The 21,685-nt window shown below is 41.6% G+C and overlaps 3 protein-coding genes across 4 annotated transcripts; 2 read left to right on the top strand and 1 right to left on the bottom strand.

Annotated features, from left to right (window-relative positions):
• The first annotated feature begins 1,021 nt into the window (after positions 1–1,021).
• tmem50a (transmembrane protein 50A) lies at positions 1,022–5,003 on the top strand. 2 transcript variants are annotated; one of them, XM_047611653.1, is made up of 7 exons: positions 1,022–1,182; positions 1,726–1,831; positions 1,973–2,085; positions 2,603–2,670; positions 2,833–2,925; positions 4,135–4,195; positions 4,303–5,003. In XM_047611653.1, the coding sequence occupies exons 2-7, from the start codon at positions 1,730–1,732 to the stop codon at positions 4,346–4,348; spliced, it is 483 nt and encodes a 160-aa protein (XP_047467609.1). In that variant the 5' UTR covers positions 1,022–1,182; positions 1,726–1,729; the 3' UTR covers positions 4,349–5,003. The 2 variants fall into 2 exon arrangements, with proteins under 2 accessions (XP_047467609.1, XP_047467608.1); XM_047611652.1 differs by having other exon boundaries at positions 1,085–1,182; positions 1,698–1,831.
• On the bottom strand, positions 4,918–8,338 carry rhd (Rh blood group, D antigen). The gene is made up of 10 exons (XM_047611651.1): positions 8,099–8,338; positions 7,591–7,777; positions 7,300–7,450; positions 7,040–7,187; positions 6,727–6,899; positions 6,398–6,535; positions 6,171–6,298; positions 6,017–6,096; positions 5,302–5,375; positions 4,918–5,205 (listed from the first exon to the last, which is right to left on the bottom strand). Exons 1-10 carry the CDS (start codon positions 8,247–8,249, stop codon positions 5,179–5,181), a joined length of 1,257 nt encoding a protein of 418 aa, XP_047467607.1. The 5' UTR covers positions 8,250–8,338; the 3' UTR covers positions 4,918–5,178.
• Positions 8,339–9,229: 891 nt separating this feature from the next.
• On the top strand, positions 9,230–20,904 carry maco1b (macoilin 1b). Its single transcript, XM_047611473.1, has 11 exons — positions 9,230–9,508; positions 10,987–11,128; positions 12,411–12,537; positions 13,556–13,679; positions 14,194–14,372; positions 15,250–15,811; positions 16,901–17,059; positions 17,406–17,588; positions 17,689–17,809; positions 18,431–18,605; positions 18,722–20,904. The coding sequence occupies exons 1-11, from the start codon at positions 9,429–9,431 to the stop codon at positions 18,922–18,924; spliced, it is 2,055 nt and encodes a 684-aa protein (XP_047467429.1). The 5' UTR covers positions 9,230–9,428; the 3' UTR covers positions 18,925–20,904.
• Positions 20,905–21,685: the final 781 nt, after the last annotated feature.

Below are 21,685 nucleotides of genomic sequence, written 5' to 3'. Positions count from 1 at the left end.
AGATTTTGTGTGAGAAGCAGAAGGGACCCCTGTTTAAACAAAATATTTACTCTAGAAAGACAAGAAACATATCAAATCCTTTAGAAAGGTCTTACGACGCCCACAGTCTACGTGTTTTTCTGATAGGAGCTACCGTTTTGTCAGACCAAGCCCAAATGTGAGACCAGTGAAGAGGGGGAAAATCACCCTTTTGTCTCTGTCCTGGCCCAGCGCGCTTCTGTCGTCATTGACGACCACCTTGAGTTGCCATGGCAACCCCTGACCCGCAGGCCTGTGCCGCAGCTGAGACAATTCTATTATCAGGGACTCCTCTTAATGTGAATTTATGTTATCACAGTTACAGGTACCCATACATACAAAGAGTTGCAGGACGCACAACCACACACATGCGCGAGTAAGCGTGCACTACTGTCTCACACACAGGCTAACTGTGCTAGATGTGAGTTGAGTGTGCTAAACGTGGGTTAACTGTGCTTAATATGGGTTAACTGTGCTAATTGTGCTAAATGTTAGCTAACTGTGCTAAATGTGGGTTAAGTGTGCTAACTTTGCTAAATGTAGGCTAACTGTGCTAAATGTGGGCTAAGTGTGCTAAATGTAGGCTAACTGTGCTAAATGTTAGCTAGGGAATTTTTTAGTTTAGCTTTGCCTCACTGCTTAGTCTCATCTAAATAACCCAATGAACAGTGAAAAACAAAGTGTGATGACAAACGTTTGCCTTCATTCTGTCACATTTATTATATTTACATATATATTTGCTGATCTTTGCTTTAATAGTAGAGGTGACAGCATATAGACTAAACTATGCTAATCCACCGAGCATCCTTCAATCACAGATTACGTCGCACCTCTAAGTAGCAACAAAAGTAACACATTCAGTATTTCAATAATAATGATAATAATTCAGTATTATTATAATTCACATTAAACCGAAGACATCTTAATAATAAGAAGAACCCATTAATATTCCACCATAAAAAACATAAAGGTTTTAAATATCTCATGTGAAACGCGAAAAGTCTACATTTTACGCGTAGCACTTGAAGGCAACATTATCAACAGCGTCTCTGAGGTTCCCTCATCAAATGGGTGTGGGCGAAATGCGCATGTGCGTGGCTGAGCTCTATCGGAAGCAAAGTCGGGCTTATCCAAAGGATCCACATCAAAAACCGAAAATAAAAGGTAAGAATTCGTTTGAAAATGACATGACTAACAAATAAAAGGGTCAGTGTGCGCTTTTTTGTTCACGACTGCCGTTGTCGTTGCAGTTCAAATGTTATTTTCAGCGACTTCGTAGCGAGAAGAAGAAACCTTCAGGGAAATGTTTGCTAGTACCAAAGCGCTGAACAAAAGAATGAGATCACACGGCCTTTTACCCCCTTTGATGTAATACTTTCAGTTTCTGTAACTTTTAGCGGGACAAGTCGACTGCGTTATTGTCGAATAGGTGTTAAAGAGCTGCAGATTTCGAGAATAAATTGGCAGTTACAGAATTGTGGGTGCTAAGTACATGAGCATCATCCTTCCTGTACGGCGACTGCGCATTAAAGTATACACTGATTTCCAGGTGTCCATTTTCCGGGTTATCTGGCTTTACGAACAAACAGACGACCAATATGTGTGTTAATGTGTGTGTTAATGTGTGTGTTCGTGTTGTTGAGATGACTGCGTGTTTGTGATGTTGCTTTGACTTACAGTTTCGTTGTTACGAACGCCCTTTTGCAGAGTCATGTCAGGATTTCTGGACGGAATCCGGTGCGGAGACTGTGAGTGCAATGTGGACTGGGGAGAGAGACGAAACACCATCGCTTCTGTTGCTGCTGGAGTCCTGGTATTTCCACTTATTCACCCTGGTTTTACAGATAGTAGTGTTGGCTGCTCAAAGAGTGCTTTATGTGCATCTGTTTTAGATATTTGTACTTCTCATCATCATTGAACTCCTCAGCTTAACCGTCAGATCTTGTCATTGCAGTTCTTCACTGGTTGGTGGATCATCATCGACGCTGCAGTGAAATACCCCGGGCAGGGAGAGTTTCATCATGCCTACCATACGTGTGGGGTCATAGCTACGGTGGCGTTTCTCATGTAAGACAGACTTCCTATGACTGAAGGAAATATTACATTTATTACACTTTGAAGGGAATTTTCACAGGTCTGCTGCTATTTGGTATCTGTGAAGCATAAAGCTCCACGTCGAGTCCTGCCTCAACAGCACATGAAGGGGTAGTTATTATCACGTGACTCATGTATAGAGTTTCAGTCATGTGGTAGCTGGAGAATGTGTATGTGGAAGGTGGGAGTTGTTACCCCTTTCTCTGTTTAAGGATCGACTCTGGTGTTGGATGTGAATGACCCAGTAAACATTGTTGATGACTTCATCAGCTGATGCTGTGTTTTGGTCTAGTGTCCTCAGACATCTGTTATCACGTGACTGAAATTTGAATACCTAAATCATGTGATAATGACTAATCCATCTCCATGACAATGAACATCTCCATGCGCTGAGTGGGGCCTTGGCTTGTGGATTAAAGTGTTTAAATGCTGGTAATTCAGATAAAAGTAACTTACTAGCTCCTGATGTCATCTTATTTCAACCATCTAGGATAAATGCTGTTTCCAATGGCCAAGTGAGAGGAGACAGCTACAGCGAAGGCTGCATGGGACAGACAGGTGTGTATGATATAGGATATGAACTTCCCTCTTAGGATTATTTTCCTCAGTTTCACTTTTACCTTAATTTCTGTTTTTTTGCTGTACAAGCAGCAAAGAAGCAAAAAAGAAGTGCTGTGTCACATCACCTAGTAACCCGCCCTGTCTTATCTCCTCTCGCAGGCGCTAGAGTGTGGCTCTTCATTGGCTTCATGCTGGCTTTTGGCTCCCTCATTGCCTCCATGTGGATCCTGTTTGGAGGATTCGTCGTGCCTCGTAAGTGCTGTTTATCTGTTCACCAAGGTTCAGTTTGATTAACCGTTTTATGACTAGTTATGGGGCGTGCCACTGAGAGCGGTTTTACAGCGTTAATCATCTCCAGAGTGTCGAACATACAATACAATGAAGAGAGACAAATGTTGTATAGACTGATTCAGATCAATGCAAAATACCACATGCTGCCTATTACTGATCTGGGATTACAAGTGTTTCCTGGCAGTTTACTCTCAGATTGTCCCTCCTGACCGTCGGCATAGAAATCCATTTTGACCGCGCTCAGCGCCAAGGTTCCTCACAGGTTGTCTGGCCACAAGAGAGTTCACATATTCTCTCTTAAACACCTTGAACCGCTTGCAGACGCATCTAGACTGCCCCATGAGTGATAAACATGTTATACATGAAGGATTTAAAATCAGGATGAATGTGTCAGTACGTTCAAAACAACCAGTGTAGAACCACTAGTCTCCTATGGCACACAGCAGCTGATGGTGTTGACAAGAAATGGTAAACATTCTAGCCCTCTGTTAACTAGCATGCTACCTTTGACAGATATTCACAGTGGCACAGAAGACGTTTAGCAATGTGCATTCTTTTCTGTTCTTGTAAAACGTCATCAGTCGCTGCCCAAGTACAGCTGCAATTCAAAGTGTGCATCTGACCAAGTACAGTCCAAATATCTGGATGTTTACTTGCCCCTCACAGTTAGCGATGATACATTGGAAAGTAACTCACATGGACTTGGTACAGCCGGGTGTCCCAGAATGCATTTTGTGGCCATCAAGTACCCTGCTGTTTGTTGTTTGTGGGGTTTTGTGGCGTGTTTTGGGTAATTGTGTACTGCAGTGTGAAGTGTAAACATAATTGTTTTGGGTGTGGAAGAGCCAGAGTAATGGCCTTCATCGACCTGTCCTCCAAAGTCAGCACTCTGGATTAGCAGATGTACAGCAAGATGTTGCCCTTCGGTCTCCTTTTTGTTTACATCCGCTTTCCCATGAGACCAAACCAGGTGGTGCATTCAGTGCTCCCTGACCTGTCAATATAATCTAAAAAAAATAGCCTGTGTTCCACTATTATTTTCAGATTCTGTAATGTCTGCAATTTGGGAATATTTGTGACAATCCTGATTTCAAAGGTGGGTCGGAAAATAAAACACCTGCTATGTTAGCCATGTATAATGTTGTATCCTCTTTAATCCTGTCTTTGCAGAGAAACCTGTGGTCTACCCTGGTATCGCCATCTTCTTCCAAAATGCATTCATTTTCTTTGGGTAGGTTCCGAGTCCTCTGTGGCAGCTTTGTTCCATGCCATGCTTAAGTTTCAATGGAGTCAGAGGAGTTATAGTGATTATGTTATGCTTGTGTTTTTCTGATTCAGGGGTTTGGTCTTCAAGTTCGGGCGTACAGAGGATCTCTGGCAGTAATGAACTCCGTGTCTCTACATGTCTATGGTTATACACCCTGCTTTCTGTAATTATACGAGACAATATACTTCTGTGTCTATTCACTTTATACATATAACTTTCTTAGCTTTCAGGTGAACATGTTTAATTTATATAATTTGCTGTATAGGAGCTAAATCATTACTAAGCACAAATTTCCATAGAGCTTGGGAAAGTTTGAATATTCTGACTCAGGCTGCGTTGCCACGTTGTTAACATGGTTTACAACTTGTGTTGTGTACAACAAAAAGTGTGTACCCTGCTACCCTGAACTGTCCACATTTCATTTTCGGTAGACTTGTTTGTATAACATCCTTCATTTTAAACCATCTTGGGTGGAAAGTTTGTAATTATATATAATGGTACAAAATATTATCGACAGCAATCTTTCATAATTTACACGCATTTACTGAATGTAACCATATGGGGTTGTTGGTATTTTTCCTGAAATAACACTGCATCGGCTCTGAAATTTGCAGTAATAAAGTTTTATTATTGAAATTTAAGTAGCCCACACTGCTGACCAGAAGTCAACAAAGGAGGAGAGGAGATTTGTATCTTAAATGCAACAATTATTCATTTTACTTGTTTATCACCCAATTCAGCACTGACAGCATTAAACACACATAACAGTAAACAAGTCTGATGGTCCTCTTTCCACAGTTCAGCCTGTGATTTGCATCCCTCTCATGCACACACAAAGCATCTATTATCTACTGTTCATGACAAGAAGAAAAATTGTAGGAAATGATGTACAGTGAGCTAACGGCAAAATGTTTCGCACTTCCGGGATCAGGTCTGTTTTCATCTTCTTACTTGCGCACCAAAAGGTGGGGAAACTGCAAAACACGACAGTGCGGATTTACGGATTTGCCTTAATTTAAATGTCCTCATACAGACTTTATTTTGTCCAAAAAAACAACAGGACCACATACCTCCCAGTACGCTTGATCATCAAAGCATTTCCTGTTTTGAGGAGGTCGACAGAAGTTCCACTTCAGCAGGAACCCTTTAAACAGTGACATAGACAATAGTCATTCAGAAAATAACTTACACTCATTTACCAGTTCATTAAGTACACTAATAAAAACAAATGCATTACATTGTAACAGTCCTGCACTAAATCTTAGTTTCATGATCATTCTCATCTTCAGTTTATGCATCAGTAAGGTGATAATTCAACTAGATGATCATTTTGGAAGATGTAGTTTGTGGTGATTGAATTAAACACAAATGTGTTTGCTGTTATTTAGCCTAGCCTGCTGCCTAAAATCCTGTTGTCAAAATAATAAACACAATACATTTTAATATTGCTATGAACCGTAACGTCTGAATGCCATTATCTTCACGACTGCGGTATTCAGATTAAGTGTAGGATAGTTATGGTTAAATGAATTTGTTCTCACTAGTGTAAATCAGCTGGCAAGTGAGTGTATTAAACGGCATTGGAGTACAATTGTAGACACCTGTCATCTTACATGTTTTTACACGCCTTTAATAAGAGATGACTTAAGGTGACTCCCCGTAATTATTCCAAAGTAAAATGATTTGATTCATGCAGATGCTTTAATTGCATTGCTCCATGTTTCCTTCTGTTATGATAATGCTAAACTGCTGCATAATAAAAACCACACTTAAGAAAACACGTACCTGTTATGATTCCCATGGACAAACTTAGACTGATGGTAAAAAGGAGACTACAAATGTCAACTATGGCAAACCGGACAGCCCTACAAAACAAAGAAGCGATTACAAAGGGTGTCGCGCCTTTTCAACTTCTGTCGCATGACTGTTACATTCTTACGCCTCGTGATCACCGGAGTCTTTTATCTGCAGGAGGAGACGCGCAAGCCATCCCAGCAGACCAGGAAGTCCATGCGTGCCCAGAATAGCACAGGTGTCATGGCACTGAAATGCAAGTAGCATGTGCACCTGGGGTGGAAAAAAAAAAAGCAAGTGTCAGGAGTTGTGATGGTTTAGAGATGATTTAATTTAAAGGTAAACGTTGAGGTGATGGTGTCTGATGAAAACCTTCAGATAATGGAAACCAATGGTTGCTACAATGGCAGCAGCAAATCCGATTGTCATGGCTACCCATGGCTCACGAACTACTGACACGGAAACTCCCACAGCAACACCACCGGCAAGGATGCATGACTGCATGTGGATCTGGTGGAGTGGAGACATGTGCTAGGTTAGATCTCGCCAACATCAAGCACACTGGCTGACTTATTTCAGTTTTTGGTGCTACACATGCTCCAAAACCGGACACCATCTCCCTTAAGCCCAGCTTGTGTTGACTCTACTCATGAAGCAGCGTAACGACATTGTATGTTAACATATCAAGTGTCAGATCATACCAGGTCGAGTTTTCCCTTGGGATGGGAGAGGACGGACACAGCAGCTGCTGTCACAGTGCTGACAGCCAGGGCCAGGTAGGTGCTGCACATCGCCTCCAACTTCCTCCACGGGCCTCCAGCATCCAGAAGCACAGAGTTAAAGCTGGGCCAAAACATCCAGAGAAACACGGCTCCTGGAGAACAGAGACAACAGAGAGTATAAGATGTAGAAGGGTTATGCTTCACCAGAGTGACTGCCTACTAAGAAATATCCAACTGAAGCCTTTTCTTTTTATCTCAAAGTTTAATCGGAAAAGTCCTATATACAATTCACCTAACATGGAGAACAATCCAGATTTTTTCCCGAGCTTTTCTTTTTCAAATCTCTGCTCTGAGCCTTTCCGGTAGAGCATCCAGGTTAGCATGAGTGCAAAAAAGGGCCCGAAGACATGAAGCAGCATGATGCTGTCCGGAGACTGGACCTACACGAAGCAGACAAGCAGAGCAAGCCTGAGGACATGGCACGCTCAGACTAAAGTATTTGGTGAGAAGATTCTTGACCTCAGATCTTTACTCCTAGAACAGCTTGCTTACTTGCAGTAGAATCTTGAGGGCCCATGTGTTTAAGACAAACCCTGACACCTCCAGCAGGGCAACAACAACGAGTTGGACTGAGTTCATCTTCCCCAGCATGGTTCCAGTTGAGATAAGGGCAGAGGCTGCACACATCTCAGCAACTACCAAGCTACACCAAACATTAGAAACAATAATGGAAAAATGAAGACAGTAAAAAATTTTACAGCTCACATTTTGAGGAACAGTTGATTCTGATTAATACATGCCAGTTAAATAAACAAGATATACATTTGATATATATATATATACCTTTTCAAATTTATGATGATCTTTCCCGTGTCATACAGGGACTCTAAGCTGGTCAGTATGATGGCCCACTGGGTGGCCACAACGGCCACAAGGAAGTTGAACCCCAAGCCACTGAAACCATACCGCACCAGGAAAGTGCTTAAAAAGCCGAAACCTAGAATCAACACCACATTCACATCCTGGAACTCTGCAAATGAAGCACACAATTACAATAAATAAAAAATAATAATAATAAAAAATAAAAAAAAAAATACAAAGCAGTACAATACCCAGTTCCCTATAGCCCTGTTGTGAAGAACAACATCTCCTCTAATCAACAGCTATGAGCTTATCACTCCCTGACAGTAATAACTGCAGTTACTCCCCACATTCTCCTTTATTGTGTCTTTTGAAGCATGTATAAGAAGTTAGTTTATAACATGTTTTCTTCACAAATGTCAATTAAGCCTGAATGCTTATCTTCACTGACTAAATCCCCCCTCTCTCAAAAAGTAAAAATAAAACTTACCTGGGTATATGCTACCAAAGGTGTTCTCATCCTTATTTTCCTCATTTTTTATCTCACTGAAAAGAGCATATATGATGATAAAGGCTGTCTGCAGAGAAAGCAACAAAGGTGCCAGACGGGAGCGTAGACTAGGTGCGTATTTGGGAGCCATTGGTGATGTTTGCAGCGCACTTTTCTTCCAAGTGACGCAAGAGGTGCCCCAACGCTTTGGAAATGGGCGCAACCTCCCAAGAGCTCAGCGTTTCGTTTTTATCAGGGCAACATGAGGTTATGCATAAGAGAAGAACGTTTATATAAATATAACTATATAATATAACATAAAAATACATACATAAATCAATAAATAAATATATATAATAATAATATACACACACACACTGATAGATAGATAGATAGATAGATAGACATTTCAAACCAACAGCAGAAATTATAATACATTTTAAAAGACGATTTGAGTTATAGAATATCATCTGTGCATATAAATATTAGTTGTAAAAACTACTTATTAATTATGTCTTGACCAACTACATTATAGACACTGACGAAGAACATTCATGGTGAAGTTCATCAGGTTATATGCTGCACTAACAGCAGCGCTCACTTTAAAAAATCAAACGCGCGCACGCACCGTGCACATATTTTAACCTAGTAACAAAACATGGATGGTGTTCAGCGCCTTGGGGCAAGTCTGTCAATGAACAACACACAAAGGGACTGGTATAAATAACCCACGTACGCAGGAATGGGTGTCTTTGTATCGGTCACAAAGGGAATCCTGTCCCAAAGACTGCATATTTTCAGCTCATAACAAACCGAAGGCAAAAACCTCCAGGAAAGTAAGCCCCGCCTCCGCAATTATTCGATTGGTCGATGAGTGACTCCCGTTTTGTCCAGAGGCCTCTGATTGGTCTGACATGTAGCCGTTCCACAAGCAGCGTCCCACGCCCCCTTCGCTTCCCTGCGCTGTGTGTGGCGGAGCTGAATTGAGTGAGAGGACACGGTGAGACATGATTGGTCCTTTCCTGTGTCCGCCAAGACAAGAGGCGTCGACGGACAGACCTGGGGAAACTGATTGGACGTGCCAGCCGTCTGACAAGTGCACGTACGTGAAATACAGCGCGGTTTGAGCTTATTGAGTCTGCGCTAACATAAAAGGAGGAGGTTCCCGAACAGACTCCTTTATTTATTTCTTTGTTTCCAGTGGGGGAAAAAATAATAACAGCGACATATACTGCAGGCACTTCATTTATTGTCTTTGTCCGTACACATACACAAGAAAACTGGATAAGATTACAGTGGTTACTCGAAGGCCAAAGCCAAGGGGAGGAGGATGAAGCGGCGCAATGCGGACTGCAGCAAACTCCGACGGCCGTTAAAACGGAACCGAATCACCGAGGGTATATACGGCAGGTAACTTATGGGAGGGGGGGCGTCCTCCTCACGACAATAATGGGGGGGCCCTGTATGCGTTAGCTGGTGACTCTGTAGCTGCAAAACGGACACAGTCCTACGGGTGCTGTTGTTGCCAATGAACTGCCACTGCTAGGTAGCTTGTTCACCTAGCTAGCTGCTAACTGCTACTAGTAGCTTAATGTATGCTACCTGCTACTGTTAGCTCAGTGTATGCTAACTGCTAATAGTAGCTCAGTGTATGCTTCCCGCTACTATTAGTTCAGTTTGTGCTAACTGCTGTCAGTAGCCTATCGAGTGCTAACTGCTAGTGGTAGCTCAGTTTATGCTAACTGCTAATAGTAGCTTACTGAATGCTACCTGCTAGTGGTAGCTCACTGTGTACTAGCCGTGTGTTTTCACTGTACACTAGCAGGTAACGTTAACTCTTAGGCTAACTATAGCGCTAGGCCCCCAAAACAGCCTGACTTGAACCATGTATGTCGCAAGGTCTGCTTTACAACACTGTTGTCGTTTGACATGCGTGGTAGTGGCTTTGTCTTCAAATGTGAATTAAACAGCCACGACTGTCTGTCGTCGGCTGCCCACGTCAAGTTGTCATCTGCTGCTTTTATCAAAATGAACCGCTTTCCCGTTAGCGAAGGTAACTTAGGTCAGCGCTTTAGCAGCTTTGTGTTCTCGTGGCCACCGGCCGCACATGAGATTTATTCATACGACACTGATGTAAGCTATGTAAACATTGACTATAAACATCAGCCGTTTAGACTGCAGTGAGTTGGTCCGACTCGTGTTGCTCTATAAAGCTGTCCAAGCTAAAAAAGTTGCTTGCTTGTCCTTATTAGCCACACCTGATAGGTTCCACCTCTGTGTGGCTTCCTATGTATCTGTTGAGCCAAACGTGAAAGGCCAACAGTTACACACGTGGCATCCAGATATAGAGATGTGGGGCAGTCTCTGAATTATTGAACAGGTGTCCCACCGCAAAACAGCCATGCTTTGAGATCAAAGAACACCCTCACTGTGTCACTTTGTGTCTCAGTGTAAGAACAAAGAAAAAGTGGTCAGACACGTTGAGCTTTTATTTATTTATTTTAAATACATGACCTAGAACGCAAGAAATTGCAGTATTTTGTATCCATATGCTCGTGCCGTAACTGATACCACAAATGATAAGAACATACTGTGGTTAGGCACTGTTGTCATATCCAGAAGCAGAAGTGCTGCTATAGAACTCTTTCAGACTGCCTTCAGATGGCATCTAATCTGTCAAACTGCAGAAGTACGCTTCAGACATGCATCATACACTCAGTCCATCCCACACACATGCACACACACTCCAAGTAATGGGAATATGCTATATATTTAGTGTAGAGGGTAAAGATGAGGAACATTTTTGTTAAAACAAGTCTATTTTAAAAGTGTATATTAGTGTTCAATTTTTTCTTAATGTAATTCTTCTAATTCTTCTTTGCCCTTAGTACCTTTCTCTACCTGAAGTTCCTGGTGGTGTGGGCACTGGTGCTACTGGCAGACTTTGTTCTTGAGTTCAGATTTGAGTACCTCTGGCCATTCTGGCTCTTCATCCGGAGTGTGTACGACTCCTTTAGATACCAGGGGCTGGTGAGTAATTACCTCCTTCCATTTATTATGCTTTCAAAACAATGGAGAAAGAGCATTGTGGAATTATACTTAAAATAAACTGGTAAAGTATTTTTAAACATATGACAAGAAAGAAGAGTGCTGGGACTCACTGTCTCAGAGGTGACTAGATGGATAGATAGATGCTTAGATAGATAGACTACAAGGATAATTCAATTTTGCACATTGGTCTTTTGTTTTTTCCATACTTGGTCCGTCCTCAACACTGCTATAAAGTTTGTCAATATGTTATTTTTTTAAATGTCACATGAGCATAAAGGGGTTTCTCTGAGTGTATAAGATGAGGAGAAGGGATGAATATACTTTGTAGTTTCTGTACGCATTGGTTGCTGAAATGTACATTAAAAAGAAGAACTACAGGGCGTTGCTTTAACAGTGGGGTGTAACGAGCAGAATGGCGCACACAGTATTGTGTTGCATCTGTGGATTCAAAATAATTTATAACCAACCTAAACATGAAAGTGTGCAATGTATAAATAATTCGCAAGTGAACCGTTAAAGGGTGTTGTATTGCAAAATGTAAAACAACAGGTCTCTTACGCCACTTTTATCATCTCGCCAAATTAGTGATTTTAGCACTGGCTACTATTAATAAACTTATCTTTGATCCTAAGATACCATTCTGCGCCACCTGATTGATCCCAGTGATTTTTTTTTTGTGTGTGTCCATAGATGCATCGTTAGGGATTTAATTTCCTTCAGTCTCAAGAAGGACATGCTTGTTTCATGTTGTGTGCTGCATTATTCATCAAAATGCTACATGTACATCACAGATCCAATGAGAATCTTACGTGTTAGTTTACCTGATATCTACATATACGATGTCCATTTATCATAGTTTTATTTCACCTTGGGTCTGTTATTGAGATTGGACAGCTGGCTCTTGAAATGTATTGTGTAGGTGTGTGTTTTGTCGTTGTGGATGTGTCTCATAAATACTGTAGAGGGAAAGAGGGCATCAAAAACGTCATATTCATGAAATCATGACATTATTTTCCATCAGTGATATGTGGAATTTAATCATTTAACACCAGATTAGACTGTTATACATTAGTTATGTTAGAATGTGCACTCAACACCTGTCTAATGGTGTCCAGCAGCGTAAGGTGAGCTGTTGGCAAACCATAAGAGAGCAGTTTATGTTTTGATCTTTTCAACTGAATGTAAAATACTAACGCGGCCAAGTAACCTACATCTATCTTTCTGTGTAGTGCATCTTAATCACTTCTTCTCTCTCCAACAGGCCTTCTCAGTATTCTTCGTGTGTGTGGCGTTTACCTCGGACATCATTTGCCTCCTCTTCATCCCTGTGCAATGGCTGTTCTTTGCTGCCAGTACCTATGTGTGGGTGCAGTATGTTTGGCACACAGGTAAGGCTGTGCTGTGTTTAGCTGTCTTGATATTTCTAACGGTAAACCACACCACGCCACATAAGATTTGACAAGCATTTTTTTTTTTTTAGAGATTTATACAGTAAGATGGCAGTAAAAGCTACCTTGTGACTTTGACTTTTGCTTGCAGTAGTAACCAGAAAGGATTTAGACACAAAGTGAAGTCTTTCTGTTTATTTACATAACATTAAAATAAATTCTTGTTAGTCATGGATGGCACTAATTCGTAGAATAACTTCCACTTAGAGTTTCACAGAAAAGCAGGTGTGAAATCTGCAATGTGCCCATGCACATTACGTCTTATTTGGAAATAGTTGGCTTGTTTCTTAGAATTTTACATCGCGTGTGTAATTGATCTGTGCTCTGCGGATTAGTTGTCAGTCTGATTTAGCGGCATCCCCCTGTGTTGACCAAAAGCCAGGTGTCGGATTGAAATCCTAGTGCCTGTTGGGGGAGGGAGAAACAGGGTGGTCCTTCAGTTGCTTTTTGAGCTCTCCAACTTTACTCACCAGTGATATTCAGAGCCATCGGATGTCACTGGAGTATTAATATCGCCGACCACTCCATAGCCTCTGAATGCAATACAGCCAAGGAGACAATGATTAGTGTCTGTATCCTGGTTACATTTTGGGCAGTTGCTGGTTAATTTCAAGTGAAATCTGACATTACTTTTAAGTTTTTGGTTTCTCCACTGACTAGGACGCATTGTTGAAAGTCACATTTGAGAACATTCAGGAAGTTTCATGCCACAAATGGTCTCAATTTATAGGGAAGTAAACTCGATAATCCCGTGTATTCTAAATTTTGTGATTTATTTGGAATTATTTGGAATAATAGTGTTGTACTGGGCCATCCGGTCATATTTCCTAAGGAGCAAATGTATTTTTATACATGTTGATGCATGTTAAAATTATGGCTTTGACAGTGTTAAAGTTATATAAATAATGATGCCTGGTTCTAACGTCTTTGTGCTGCTTCCCTTTGTGTTGTTTCACAGAGAGGGGGGTTTGTCTACCCACCGTGTCTCTATGGATACTCTTTGTTTACATAGAGGCAGCCATCAGATTCAAAGACCTGAAGAACTTCCATGTGGACTTATGTCGTCCTTTTGCTGCACACTGGTGAGTCACAAATGGGCTTCAATTTTTAGAAGTGTGTGTGTAATGCTGACTAAATGTGTCAGACTGATACAGAGTAAAAGCGGAATTAAATGAAGAAATCAAAATTAACTTGGTTCCACATAGCATCACACAGCTTTAGTCTTTGCTATACCACACATAAACTCAGTAAAGTCACGTCAGTTACACTGTCGCATATATTGTGGCTTATTGTACAAATAGGAACAACTAAGCCGTTTTTAAAGGCGTGTTTTGTTCTACCAGTGATGTAGAGTCATTTTAAAACCACGGTTTTCTTACCATTCTCTACCATAATGAAAAAAATCTACACTTCTACCTCTACAATTTTAATATTAATATTATGAAAATAAGACTGTGAGCTGGATTTGGCTGTGTTAACCTGTATCATTGTAGGTTAGTTATCATTTATATTATACTAATATATAATAGTTTCCTGGATAGTTTTATGATTTTACTTTTATGAATGTATTGTGCTTTTTTGTGTCCATCTCTGTAGCATTGGCTACCCTGTGGTCACACTGGGCTTTGGCTTTAAGAGCTATGTAAGCTATAAGATGCGCCTCCGGAAGCAGAAAGAGGTGCAGAAGGAGAATGAGTTTTACATGCAGCTCCTACAGCAGGCTCTGCCTCCAGAGCAACAGATGCTTCAAAGGCAAGAGCGAGAAGCAGAAGAAGGTAAGAGTCAATGCTGTATGGACAAATGAAGCACCTGGTTCAGGTGCACTACCTTCTAGAACTGACCAATCAAATCACATTATGTGATTACATGCCAAGGCTTATTGAATTATCCGATTACTCCGCCGCCCTATTTGCTAGCTCACTACCTTAAGTCTGTGATAACTCATTGATAGCAACTGAAACACCTCTCATTCTGTCCTGTGCCACTGTTTGAGATGGCAGACAGTAATCAGGCTGTTTTGTGAAAAGGAAGGGACATTTGCTTAGTTATTTGGTCTCGTAAGGTCCTGTATGGCACTGCTTCACTTTTACACTTACATCTCGTTTGTAAAAGGGCTGATTAGGACTGATAATCGCATGTTTGAATTGGGTTTTAAATTTCATACAGCCAGAACTATCCAGCTACAGTTTCCCTTGAGGTGTGATTGGATGGCAGTTAGATTGAAACATATTTTTTTAATCTCAACCGTTCTTTTGTCAAGGTCTTGTTGAGTTGTCATGCATCCGTCTTCTCAAACGAGCCCTCATTAATTTAAGCAGCTTTTCATTTCTATCCAAAGTATGTGGTTGCAGGTGCACCTGCCTCACAGTTTAAACAAACACAGTGTACACAATGATCACAAGAGGCTCTAACCATTGGGTGTGGTCAGGTAAAGATGTCAAAGTAGATCTAGATTTCTTGTACCGTGAGAAAAAAATTGCCCTAATTTCAAATTGATTAAAAATCACCTCATGTGAATTGTCTCCGTGCTCACAGTTACCTTAAGGGATGTTTAGAAAATATTGGGACTTGTCTATCAAAAGAAAGTATAAACTATAACCATATCAAATTTAATTTGTATCTCTTCCACTTCCGTCTTTATTCATGCAACAGCACCAGTCGCAGCAGCAGGTAAAGGAATATCTGAAGTAGACACACCGCCCGTGTCACAGAATGGCGGCCCAGCCAATAAAAAGACATCGGCGCCACTACCAGAGCTAGAGTATAGAGGGAAAGAGGGACGAGGTGGCGGGGAGGCTAAAAAGCAACACAACACCAACAACATCCTCCCATCATCAGTGGACTCTAAACTCCATGAGATGGAGTATATGGAGAACCATATGAACAACAAGAGACTGACCACAGACCAGGGCAGCACAGAGAACCTGTTGCTTAAAGAGGACAACAATTCCTCCTGTTCCTCCTCATCATCCTCATCCTCCAAAAATTACAAAAACGCTGGCAGCAATGCTGCAACCATCAACTCCTCGCCCCGTGGCCACAGCGCCACCAACGGCAGCGTGCCCACACCTGCATCATCCTCCTCTTCCACGGGGAAGAATGAGAAGAAGCACAAGTTACCAGTGGGGAAAGGGACATCAGGTGGGTCCCACAAGGATCCCACAGATAACTGTATTCCCAACAACCAGCTGAGCAAACCTGAAGCACTTGTTAGGTAAGAAAAACGGGCTTAGACACAGGCGTGTTGGTCAGGGCATGTCGTTTTTATTCTGTACATCACAGCTTTTGATGAGTTGTTGTAATAGTTTTCCTATTGTCCGTCCTGTAGCCCATAGTATTTTGTATATTATATCTAGTCAAAGGTGTGTGGGTGTGGATCTAGTGTGGCAGGAAGTTTGAACTAGCTAACATTTGCGTGAACAGAATACAACAAAACCTTTTAGTAACGGTACTTTCAAAGTATTGTATAAGTGTGTTTGTACGTTGTGTGCGTAGAGAGTGTCTTGCATAGCTTGCCCCCGGACTTGAGTGTAACAAAACTCATGGGCAGGCTGTTGTTTTTTAGGCTTTGTTTATTTTATACTTTGGCTTTCGGTGGTGTCCGTAAACAACAAACCCAGACCTTCTGTTCCTGGTGTGATGTGCAGTGTTTATTAAAACTATGAAAGATAGAAATGACTAAAATATGTCTAAAACAGTTCAGTCTGAAGACTAAGATTAAATCAAAAATGGCTCTTAAAATGAACACTGGTTTACTGTTATGCAGCATGAGTGTTTGTGTTGTGTTTTTTTTTTTTTTTTTTGATGCCACTCTTCCTGTTCTTCCTGTTTATTTGGTTCAGTAAACTCACTTTTTAGGTTATTACTTCAAAAAGCATCTGAACTGAATGCTTCTGGTGAGCAGTAAGATTGTCATGTATCTGGACAAATGTTTTCCCAGAGTCTGCTTCTGTTCAGTGAAACGTCGAGCTACTAGCACGTAGTATGTTCCATCAGGTCAGCTTATGTTGTCTTTGTAATGCTGGTATGTCACTTTAAGGCCTTCCAGTAAGGACTACACACAGACAAATGTCTGTAGCCCTAAATTTAAGCTCGTCTTCCTGTTATTTATAGCCTACTCCAAGTCTAGTAAAGTAAATATTAACATGTCATGACAGCAACAGCCATGTCTATCTGAAGCATTAGACCACAACATCTGTAATCGTGTACCAATAACATGTATTTGATACTAAGGTCTATATGTGTATTTCCATCATGCTTAATGTGTGATTGTCTCTTCTTTTTCATATCCCCACTTGAACAGACTGGAGCAAGATGTTAAAAAGCTGAAGGCAGACCTGCAGGCCAGCCGGCAGGTGGAGCAGGACCTACGCAGCCAGATAGGCTCGTTGGGCAGCGCTGAGCGCTCCATACGCACTGAACTGGGCCAGCTGCGCCAGGAGAATGAGCTTTTACAGAACAAGTAGGTGGTGCCACACTATCTAGCGAGTATTTTCAAGGCTAGGATGGTATTAGACCATTACTAGCTGGAGACTATGATTTGGTTTCTTGTCTTGCAGCCTTCATTAGTTGTTAGAGTGTCTGCCTGGAAGGTAATTGGTGAAAAGATGTTAATCTACGGAACAAAATAACATAAAATTAACTTAGGTTGCTAAAATAAAATCTGCCCATGTAGAATTCAAGGGATGCACTGATGGATACGTGTCAGTGTCACCAGTTTGACACGCTGACCAGCCTCTCCTTGGTTTCTTTCTGATAATGTGCTGTGCTGTAATATGTTTGTGATTGTGTGTGTGTGTGTGCGCTAGGCTCCATACTGCTGTGCAGGCAAAGCAAAAGGACAAACAGGCAGTGGGCCAACTGGAGAAGAGGCTCAAGGCAGAGCAGGAGGCACGAACTACTGCCGAGAAGCAGCTCGCAGACGAAAAGAAGCGAAAGAAGTTAGAGGAGGCCACAGCAGCCAGAGCAGTAGCACTAGCAGCAGCATCCAGGTACAGTGGGATACATTTAACATTGGAAATTAAGTTCTGAGTGAGAGGGCTCGTCGTACATCATTAACACCTTGTTTTTGTGCGTTCTTTGTCTTTTTAGAGGGGAGTGCACAGACACGCTGCGGCGGCGGATCACTGAATTAGAAACAGAATGTAAGAAATTAACAATGGATATTAAGCTAAAGGAGGACCAGATCCGAGAGCTTGAAGTAAAAGTGCAGGTATGTGTGTATTTATTTAAATGAATAAATTAATTCGGAACCCTGTTTCCAGTATATATTGGTTTAGAGCAAATCTACATGTCTGCAGCTCGTCTTGCACTAAAACCTACTTCCCGAAAAACAGAAGAAGTGAGACCGCAAAAAATAACATTTTTCATGCTGAGGTCTAGATGAACAGAGTTGTGACATAATATTTTAGCTGTTGCATTAGTTATCTGTTTCTGCTTTCCGCTATGATGAGAATCATGCATCAAACATGAATAGTTGAATCCAATCGGGCTGAACCTAAATGAGAATGGCTCTTTGTCATCGTCAGCATCAAAGCCAGTTAAACAAGCAGCCACCAACAGATTACTGGACAGTTTCGCACAGACCTACCAGGAGGAGCCAGTTATTGCCACGTCTACAGACTAGTTCATAATGAAATACTTCTTCTCTCTTTATGAATATTCTATTCATTTTGTTCATGGAAGTTGTCATGTTCTTTCATCTAACAACTTGAAAATGCCACTAGGGCAAATGTCACTGTGCATAGTGCTACCAGTGTGCAGTAATTGCCTGGTAAGAAAACAAAGCGTTAGTAGACGTTAACCTCCAGTCCTGATCTCTTCTCTCTTTCAGGAGCTTCATAAATACAAGGAAAATGAAAAAGACACAGAGGTGCTAATGTCAGCCCTGTCAGCAATGCAAGACAAAACCCAGCACCTGGAGAACAGCCTGAGCGCAGAGACCAGGATTAAACTGGACCTCTTCTCTGCACTCGGAGACGCCAAGAGACAGCTGGAGATTGCACAAGGTTTACAAAATATTCATGAAGACACCTTTTTGTACCGTGTGAATGCTCTTAGAAATATTGTGATAAAACCTGTGGTCAGAGTTCTCTCAGACTGACCAGACTTGATGTGTTCTCAGGTCAGATCCTGCAGAAGGACCAGGAGATCAAAGACCTGAAGCAGAAGATAGCCGAAGTGATGGCCGTCATGCCCAGCATCTCCTACACAGCCGACACCAGCAGCATGACCCCCGTGACCCCTCACTACTCCTCAAAGTTCATGGACACCAATCCCTCCGGCCTCGACCCCAACGCCTCCGTTTACCAGCCACTCAAAAAGTGAACGCTTCACCCTGCTTCTCCCGCCCCTCCATCCATCTTCCCAACATTTTTTTTTTTTAGTTTTCCTGCTGGCCCACCACCTTTCGGCTGAGAACTTTGTTTTTTTTTTTTTTTTTTCTTGGTTTTTGTTCTCTCCTTGCCAGGTCAGAAGGATGTTGTATTGTGTGACTGTATTTGTTGTAGTTAAAACAAAAGACAAAAAAAACTTCAAATGGACATCCCATCTCAACTAGGAAGGCCCAGGTTTTTTTTTTCTCTTAAGTGTTTAGTGAAACCTCACAGAATCGGGTATGTATCTTCATCTCAAAGGTGTTGCGCTCACTTTTGTCAACACCGCAACCAATTACCAGCTCTTTGGTCCTGGGGGGGGGTAGCTGCTGTATATTTTAGGTTGATTATTCCCTCCTCAATTTGGAAAGAGAGTTCTCATTTCTCCATCAGCCTGACCTGTAATCCGGTTGATTTAAACCGATTTGTCGTTCTCCTGAGAAATTATGTCAACATCTGCACAACCAGCTGAATGTAGTGCAAAGATGGCACAGTTCCGTTTAATTTATTCTTTTAATTCACAATCAGGCACCAAATTATCCCTGCTCCCAGCTGCTTTGGGGTGTGGCGGTTAATAGTTTTTAAAGTGTATTGTGTGGTTCTGTTTTGTTCACTTTAAATTTCATGTGTTGGTTTCAACAAGCTGGAAGCGTTGATTGCAACGAGGTGGAAAGGAACTTGGGTCGGAGGCAGAAACTTCAGATTCGGTGAACCCAAGCGGTTGCAAATGTTGAGCATTAGTGACGACGTTTTGGTTCACCCGACACTCGGACCTGCTTGTATTTTCTGAAAGAGTGTTGAGTGACTGTGTACATCTCCTCAGTGCTCTGCAGAATCTTTCATCAGCTGTCATGATCACAGTGCCTTGAGTTGAGAACATAGAGTGAGTTTGATAATGAAATCCCACCCGCACTTTCTTAATTAGTTGTGAAACATCTGGCTAAGCTGGAAAGGATAAGAATTTGACCCCAGCCAGTGGAGTGGGATAAGTTTTTTTTTTTTTTTTTTTTTTCTGTTTGGGACTGCCTACTGATTTCGCCACTGACTGGGAAGCTGCTCCCTCATTATACAAGTAAAATTTACTAGATACACGGGACGGCGACAAATTACAGAGTTTTAATTGATTCTATTTGCATAATGTGTCAGTTTCTTGACATGATGGTAGCCACCACTTAGCATAGAGCTCATCACAAGTCCTAACTGAGGCTCGTCTCCGCTGCAGTTAAACCCCAAATCCTTTGGTTTAACTGCTGTGCCCTATTTTCTTGATTTCATCAAAAACTATTCGAAAGGGAACACTGTAAAGATGGTGCGGTGCAATGTAAACAAAGCGTTGAAAATGGCGACTTTAATGTTGCCGTCGAAATAATTTAATTAATCTTCCACTTCAGTTCGTGTGCCAAGACTGGAACGCCTGTTTCTCTAGTAATGTGTTCAAGAATGTACTGCAAATCTTCTAACATCCAGCTGAGTACCACGCCATGAGAGTTTCTGTTAAGAAGGTAGAGGAAGTGGTCACCTGTTCGTAGTAGACCGTGTTGTTAAAAGTAAGGGACTAGAAAGTCAAATTTCTTTTCGTGAATGTGTATTTGCAACATTGGGCAAGTGACCGTTTTCAAAGTGTTTCCCTGCCTCCTGTTTCTGGTTTTACTATTCTGTTGCTGCAGGGAGAAAATTGCTTGACTCTGGTTTGTTTTTGTTTTTTTGTTTTCCCCCCACACTCAGCTCACTGTCATCAGCTTCATGAAGATGTGAAAATAACAGTTTAGTCGGTTGTTTGATCAACTGATTGTTGAAAGTATAGAGAAGTGTTTTGTTTGTTTTTTGTTTTCTATGCCCACAGTCACTGTTCTGTTTTTCCCCAGGTCTGACCTTGGCTGCGCTCTCGCTCTGTGAGGTTTACAAGGAATAAACATTTTTTTTTTCTTGCAAACTGACTTTTCTCTGCTTGACACCGTCACCTTCACGAGGCTTCTTCAAAACATCCAGGCAGTCTTGACGTGTCCTAGTTGCAGGTTCACTTCACTCGCCTTGCGGTGGATGCCGACGTGGTTGATGACACTTTGGGTTCAGACCTAAATGAAGTGTTGAAAACCTCTTGAGATGCATTATGGGAAACCCAACATACCTCATCCTCTATTGCTTCTTTTGTGCCCACTTATTTATTTAACCTGACTCCCAGCTTTACTGAGATGTAATGGTAAAATGACAGACTACACCAGAACCATAATTCAATTTTTTCTTAAGTCACCTTCTGAACGGGAACTAAACATGGATCCTCTTATGTTTTTAACCAAACTTAAATCCATCCGTAAAATAGTTAACTTGGCTTCATTCTGTTTGGGAGACTTTCAAGACTCACCAGAACCACGACACCACTAGGGGGCAGTGTCTGTTAGAATGACTCGAGTTGAGATTATCTGTCCTCACAAGCTTCTGTTATCAATTCTGTCGAGAATTTTAATTCCCTCTGTCCAGAACCATAAAATCCCATTCAACTCTGACAAAAAGGAACTCATGAATAATTTGTTCATGAATACCTCTGATCACTGTTAGTCCAGACGGGGGGACCGTGGTGCTTCCACAACGCTATCCAGCAGCTGCGGATTTGTAGGTGAAGTAAATGAGAAGTGTGTCCCATTTAAATATTGCCAGGAGGGACTTTTACACTTTTTTTTTTTTTTTTTTAAACACTGCTTCTTTGTCCACATTTC

This window comes from Mugil cephalus, chromosome 17, assembly GCF_022458985.1.
Source record: "Mugil cephalus isolate CIBA_MC_2020 chromosome 17, CIBA_Mcephalus_1.1, whole genome shotgun sequence".
Taxonomy (NCBI): Eukaryota; Metazoa; Chordata; class Actinopteri; order Mugiliformes; family Mugilidae; genus Mugil; species Mugil cephalus.
Note: the sequence above shows the minus strand (reverse complement) of the source record. Positions and strands in the feature narration are given on the sequence as shown.